Below are 7,175 nucleotides of genomic sequence, written 5' to 3' on the forward strand. Positions count from 1 at the left end.
CCAAGGCCCTCTTCCCAAATTCCAGATCCCGCTTCTCAGTTTGACTATCAGAGAGTTTCTTTACCAGCTTCCTTTGAGTCCACTTACGTTTTTTGACCATAAATCCTTTCTTGGAAGCTCCTTTGTTAGCCCCTGTGTTTGAGATATCCACTACCCCAAGTGACTCCGCTATAGCCTCAATTTCAAGCATTCCGCTTGTTGGGGGCACGACATTATCCTTCACAAGACTCGCGTGATTTCCTACATTCTTTTAGCCTTTAATTTGCTCCACCTCCCCTTCTTCCACTTCTTTCCCCTTCCCTTTCATTTCATAGTGGCTCTGACCCGAGGAGATATTAAACAAGCTTTTACTACATGAACTGGAATTTGTCTCCTTTTTCTTTGGCTCCTCTGGGACCCTTGGCAACGGTGAAGCTCTCAGCCAAGCTCCATAAGACAAGTCTTGTTCCTCCAGCTCTTCAAAACCCTCCTCACTCAGATCCCTAGCAGCCTCACAATCCTTCAATTGATGACCTACTCGACCACATGTGAAGCAAAAAGTTGGTAGTCTTTCGTACTTGAAATGTACACGCAGATTTTTCTCCTTGAATTGCATTACAGTTCCTCTTTTCAGGGGTTGTTTAAGATCTAGAGAGACCTTGATGCGCAGAAACCTCCCATTGCGGTGAGCTTCTCTTAGATCCATTTCTTCAAAAGTGCCCAAAATCCCTCCCAACTTTCGTGCCATTGCTTCAGATCTTAACATGAGGGGTAGATCATAAACCCTGACCCAAAAAACTCCAAAGTGCATATTAAGGTTTGACGGTTGTTCCTCGCCAGAAACACGAGCCAAAACTAGCAGATTTCGATCAAAGCTCCATGGCCCATTTCTCAGGACCCCTTCCAAGTCCCTCTTCGACGCAAACCTGAACAAGAATAGGTTCCTGCTTAGCTCTTGGGATTCCACCAAATGTTTTAACTTCCAGGCCCCAATCATTGTGTTTGTGAAGGCTCTCGAGTTGAAACTATTTTCTGTCCACAGCTTCACCGCTAGGGTGCGTTGAAAAACCTCCTCGCCAGAGACTTCTTCAACCTCAGCTGTAATCCCTTCTTCCTCTTCCTTTGACAACGAAATGTTTTTCCACTTGTCCATTTTTTGATTGCAAAGGAGAAAACTATAGGGAAACCAAAGAGTTAACACTTAGCAGACCTCACAGCAAATACTCTCAGTTGGGAGAAAGAGCCAAAATAAGATTTGGAGAGAAGAACCAGAGAATCTGGAAGAGAGATAAGCCGCCAAACACTAAGAGAGTGAGGAGGAGAAAAACACGTTAAGTTTTTAGAGAGAGGGGAGACCTTCTCTCTCTAGAAAACACGTGAAAAACTTTTTACTATCACTCTATCTCTTATTTGGTCAATTACTATAAAATTATAAAAAAGTAATTTATACAATTTTCTCAATTTTATTATGTTTTTTTTTATGTGTATATACCAAAAATATTTAGGCCACTTGTAAGCTCGAAATTTGAGATTGGAGCCATGGCAAGGAAGTCGGTTTATGTCATGGAGCCGGGTAGGCCTGAATGTCACCCCTGCTCGAGGACGACACGCAAGTCTGAGGGATTTACAAATGTACCACATCGGTCCTCGGTTCATTTTAGTCATGGTTACGAAATCATGAAAAGACTTATAGAGCTGTTATGATTCTCCATTAATTTCGTTACCAAATAGAAAAAAATGATAGTTTATAGTCTAACCTGATAGAATACAAGTTAATTTGTTTGAAGTTATTTTAAAAAACTATTAAGTTTATGAAAATAACTTATTCATTACAAATATGTAAAATATGTGTAAATAATTAAATAAGAAAAATGTATTATATTAGTTTTTTTCTTTAATATTCAAGTTTTTTTTAAAAAATTCAAAAATAACTAACATTTCAAAAATATTACGCAAATAGCCAAAATCTGAAAAATATTACACATTGTCGTCAGGCTCAGTGACGACAACACTTAAATTTGGACTAAGTCGTAAGACCCAAATTTTGTATGCATTGGAGAGCCATCGACCCAAATACAACAGAAACCGAAAAGGGGGCGTCGTAAGAATAGGGATACGACTAGGAGCACTGCCAACTCGTCAGCCATATAGACGAGTTATTAGACCTCCGCTATTCGGATCGTACCAGGATCAACTGCACTAGGTCCACCAAAAATGTAATTGTAGAACCTATTATGATTAATGTAATTCTAATTTTAATTAATATAAAATGATAGTTTTTTTTATTAATAATCATTTTTCTTAGTAAACAAATTTAACAATGTAAAATAAGTTAAGTTAAAAAAAATTAATAATGGTCAAAATAATTTAAGTTACGGTTAGCAAATAAAAGGCAAAAAAAAAAAATGAACGTTGTCACCACTGGGTCTGGCGACTTGGTCCAAAGTTTAATTGAATTCGCCACTGGGTCTGGCGACTTGACCCAAATTTAAGTGTTATCGTCATTGGATCTGACAACAATGTGTAATATTTTTCAAATTTTAGGCATTTGTGTAAAATTTTTGAAATGTTGGTTATTTTTGTTTTTTTTAAAAAACTTGGATATTAGAAAAAAATTTCTTAAAAACATTCTTAAAAGTTCATATGCATCTCTCATGTATGCACTTAACATAGATAATTTGTCGGTAATATAAATAAATAAGAATAAATATATATATATATATATTTATATATATATATATATATATATATATATATATATATATATATATATATATAATATCCTATTTTTCTATCATAAGTATAAATAGAGAAAATACTATTTGGTTGTAATGGAACTAAATGGCAAAATGGATATTAAGACTTAGTTGAAGGGCATCTTAGTCTTTGTACCCTTAATTAGACACAAGGGATTGTTTGGCTTAGGCAATTCTCTCTTCATTGTGAACAAAACAGATTTTATTAGAGAAAGAAAAGGATAGAAACGTGGAAGGAAGAGGAAGGGAAAGAAGACCACTCCAAGAACTCCAATCCTTGCATGTCCAAGAATCTGTCCCGAAGTTCTGATTTTCGTCCAAATCTCCCTTGCTCCAGCTCTACTTCGTTCATCTAAGGTGAGTCCCTAGATAGAAAATGGGGTTTTGATCCATTTGGGATTTTTGGGGTTTAAGGGTTTTTAGAGATTATGCCTAAATCCTTGCTAATAACATGTTTTGATGCTGTTTATTACTTGTTCATGTCATATATTGGCTGGGTATACTCTTAATTCGTGTATGCAGGTCAATTCAAGGGGTTAAGGTACCCCAGGGCAGAACTGGTGAGCTATGCGTTTTTCTGCATCTGTGATGATCCGCTAAGCGGACTTAGGTCGCTTAGCGGATACTGATTACTTTTCCAGAAAATCGCGAGTCTGCTAAGCAGACGTGAGGCCGCTAAGCGGAAGAACATTTGAGCTTCGCCACTGGAAAGCCCGCTAGCAGTCCGCTAAGCGGACGTTGCTGTGCAGAGTTTTATCTTTTCTTCCCCTGAGTGCAGTTTTGGTTTCTAATCGTGACCAAGCTCCTCCTTGACTAATAGTACACATTTGTACATTTAATGTGTGGTATCTTATGACATGCATTGTCATTATTTCCGTCCGATTACTTATGTTGAATATTATGCATAAATTGAATGTGATAGTGTAACTACTAATGATTGTTCCTTAATGCTTTATGAATGCAATGTGATGGAACATGTAAATGTGGCGATATCCCAATGTTTTGGTTAAACATTCGGATTGGATTGTCTTATGACCTTACGCTTGTTGTGTATGCGTATGCTTGAATCGAAGTGGCCGGGGGCTAGATTGGGATATACCTCTTACTATGAAGTCAAGGTATTTTCTAGACCATGGAGTCCGTAGAATAGTCCGATGATGTGATCAAAGGTCGCGCACCTGAGCTACCGTTGCAGTGTGCTCGTGAGTGCCGTACGGGGCTTTTACTCACTTGGCGTTAACACACTTGCGTGCTCGGTATGGTGGGATTATGTGGCCACGTAGGCCAATACATTTTCGGTAACTCACCTCTAGTGAAGTCATGTAGACTACTACTAGGCTTTCTCCCGATGGGCTCATGCGTCAAGATGGCGGTTCGGTACTTGGTGTGAACACACGTGCGTACAGGTAGTTACCGGGACAATGACGCCATTTAGGCTAATGTCATCTCGCGGCCAAATAGGCTTGTGCGAACCCGCTTAACTACTCTTGCAGTGTGCTTGTACGAGTCTCTTGACAATAGGCATGGGTGAACTCATCGAGGGTGCATTCATTCTATAATCTAGCCGAGGTTTATGACACTTCTGGATTCCCCGTACATGGGTATGGGTTTTGGCATACTTGTTTGTTGATATACTTGTGTATTTGTATAAGATGAGTCCAATGGTGGATGAATCATTTGTTTACTCCGTATCTGTACCGGATGTGAGGATAACCCGAATCCATGGTGGATTCATCTATTATACATGCACCATTTAGATCCGAGTGGACTAATAGGATAGGCGGACTCACTGAGATTTAGTAATCTCATCCCATTCCAATTATTTCTTTTCAGGCGGTTCGAGGCAAGATCGTGGTAAGGGCAAGATGGATTAGTTCTCTTGACGATGCTTGTTGGACATTTCTTTTAGTTCTTTTATCGTGCTTTCTAGTTCTTGCATTTTTGGACACGTACTCTTGTGATGTACTATTATTTTGGCCATGATACATTCGGCTTTTGTATTGTGTTTCTCTATTTCCGCTGTGAATATTATGTACTTGTTGTCTTATGAACCATATTTAATACTTTAGGCATATTATTCTAGACAAATATGTGTGGGGTGTTACAGTTGGTATCAGAACAGGTCGATTCTCGGCTTTGCTAAAGACACATCAATATGCAATATAATTCTGCCTCATATGTGTATAACCGGCATGATTCCGTATGTCTTACCTATAGCATTGAGCCTGATCAACTTAATTCCGTGTGTAGGACAATTAGGGAGATGGCTGAGCAACGTAGAGGTCTCGGAAGGCCCAGAACTAGGAATGTGGAGCCCGAGCAAGAAGCTGGAAATGCAGGCGTACCTTGGCAGCAAATAATGCAACAGATGCAACAACAGAATCAGATGATGATGCAGATGATGCAGGGTATGCAAGGACAACAACCTCCTGCTCCAGTTCCTGTTCCACAAGCACCAACAGGGCCAGATTTCCGTGCTTTCTTTCAGAATGGATCCTCCAAAGTTTGCAGGTGGTCTAGACCCGGTGGTAGCTCATGATTGGTTGGCTAGTATGGAGAGGATATTCCAAGGGATCCAGTGTAATGAAGAAGAGAAAGTGATCTTCGCTACGCAAACGATGAAAGGACCGACTCTTAGGTGGTGGAATACCGCGTCTACCTATTTCACTATCCAGGAGATTCCTAAGGACTGGCATCATTTCAAAGCGGTATTTCTAGAGAAGTATATTCCTAACAGTGTTCGGACCCAAAGAGAAAGAGAGTTCCAGAACTTGAAGCAAGGCAACTTGTCTGTTTCTGAGTATGGTTAGAAGTTTGAAGACATGGCTGATTACTCACGACAAGCTGTTTATGCTCCTCATGAGTTATGGAATATTGATCAGTTCTTGATGGGTTTGAGGGCCGACATTGCTCATAGTGTGTCCCAGAGGGAGTTCACTACATATGCTGAATGTTTGAGACAATGCTATGTTGCGGAGAACAGCTTGAAGAGGGTTCAAGAAGAGAGGATCCAAAACAGGACTAATTTTAGAGAACAAGGGAGATCTGCTCAATACCTAAAGCCCCACAATTCTCCATCAAAGAAGAAACAAGGCCCTGGTGACCAATCCTCTCGACCTCCTTTTTGTGACAAGTGTAAGAGGAAGCACACCGGAGATTGCAGATTCACTCCAGTTACTTGTTTCGAATGTGGCGAGCAGGGTCACATCTCTCCGCGTTGTCCTAAAAAGAGAACTCAGGAGAAGACTACAGGTCGTGTGTACACCTTGGATGCAAGAAAGGCCAAAGGAAACAACAATCTCATCGCAGGTACTTGTTATGTGAATAACCAACCCTTGTGTGTTTTAGTTGATTGTGGAGCTACTCATTCCTTTATTTCAACCGAATGTGTTTGTCGACTTGGTTTGGAAGTCACCCCTTTATCTGATCCGATGGTCATTTCTTCGGAAACGGATGATACGGTGGAAGCTCGACTAATTTGTAAAGATTGTTCAGTATCTTTTAATGGTCGCGACTTTCTGATTGATCTAATCTGTTTACCCCTCAAGAGGCTCGACGTCATTCTTGGAATGGATTGGTTGTCTCTTAATTCAGTGTATATAGGTTGCAAGGAGAAGGCCATATTCATTCCTGCTGAAGAGACTTCTTCCGATGATGCAATTACCAAGTTGATAGAAGGTACGATTAGCGTGGTCAAATATCTCTTTTCCCAAGAAAGATCTTTTCTTTTAGTTCTTTTCAAGGAACCTTCTGTAAGTGTGGAATTGTCTGAGATCCCGGTGGTGTGTGAATATTCTGATGTGTTTCCTGAGGGTATCACTTCTCTTCCTCCGGAAAGGGAAGCGGAATTCCTTATTGATCTTGTTCCTGGTATTGCCCCAGTTTCCATCACTCCATATAGGATGTCTCCTATTGAACTCAAAGAACTGAAGAGCCAGTTAGAAGAGCTTCTAGCTAAGCATTTTATTCAGCCCAGTGTTTCTCCATGGGGAGCCCCTGTCTTGTTGGTGAAGAAGAAAGACAGAAGTATGCATTTGTGCATCGACTATCGTCAGCTAAATAAAGTCACCATAAAGAACAAATATCCCTTACCGCGGATTGATGACCTCCTAGATCAGTTGAAAGGAGCCAATGTGTTCTCGAAGATTGATCTCAGGTCGGGGTATCATCAGATTCGGGTAAAGAGCTCGGATGTACCTAAGACTGCATTCAGGACTCGGTATGGTCATTACGAGTTTTTAGTTATGCCTTTTGGTGTGACTAATGCTCCGGCAGTTTTCATGTATTACATGAATCGAATTTTCCAACCGTACCTGGATCAGTTTGTGGTGATCTTCATTGATGACATCCTGGTGTACTCTCGTTCTCCCGAAGAACATGAAGAGCATTTGCGGACAGTTGTATGCAAAGTTCAGTAAGTGTGAGTTTTGGCTATCCGAA

The 7,175-nt window shown here is 40.3% G+C and overlaps 1 protein-coding gene across 1 annotated transcript; it reads right to left on the reverse strand.

Annotated features, from left to right (window-relative positions):
• Positions 1-250: 250 nt before the first annotated feature.
• Positions 251-1,132, reverse strand: LOC131634999 (uncharacterized). The gene has a single exon (XM_058905622.1). It carries the CDS (start codon positions 1,130-1,132, stop codon positions 251-253), a length of 882 nt encoding a protein of 293 aa, XP_058761605.1.
• Between the last annotated feature and the right edge of the window lie 6,043 nt (positions 1,133-7,175).

This window comes from Vicia villosa, unplaced genomic scaffold, assembly GCF_029867415.1.
Source record: "Vicia villosa cultivar HV-30 ecotype Madison, WI unplaced genomic scaffold, Vvil1.0 ctg.001408F_1_1, whole genome shotgun sequence".
In the NCBI taxonomy this organism is placed as follows: Eukaryota; Viridiplantae; Streptophyta; class Magnoliopsida; order Fabales; family Fabaceae; genus Vicia; species Vicia villosa.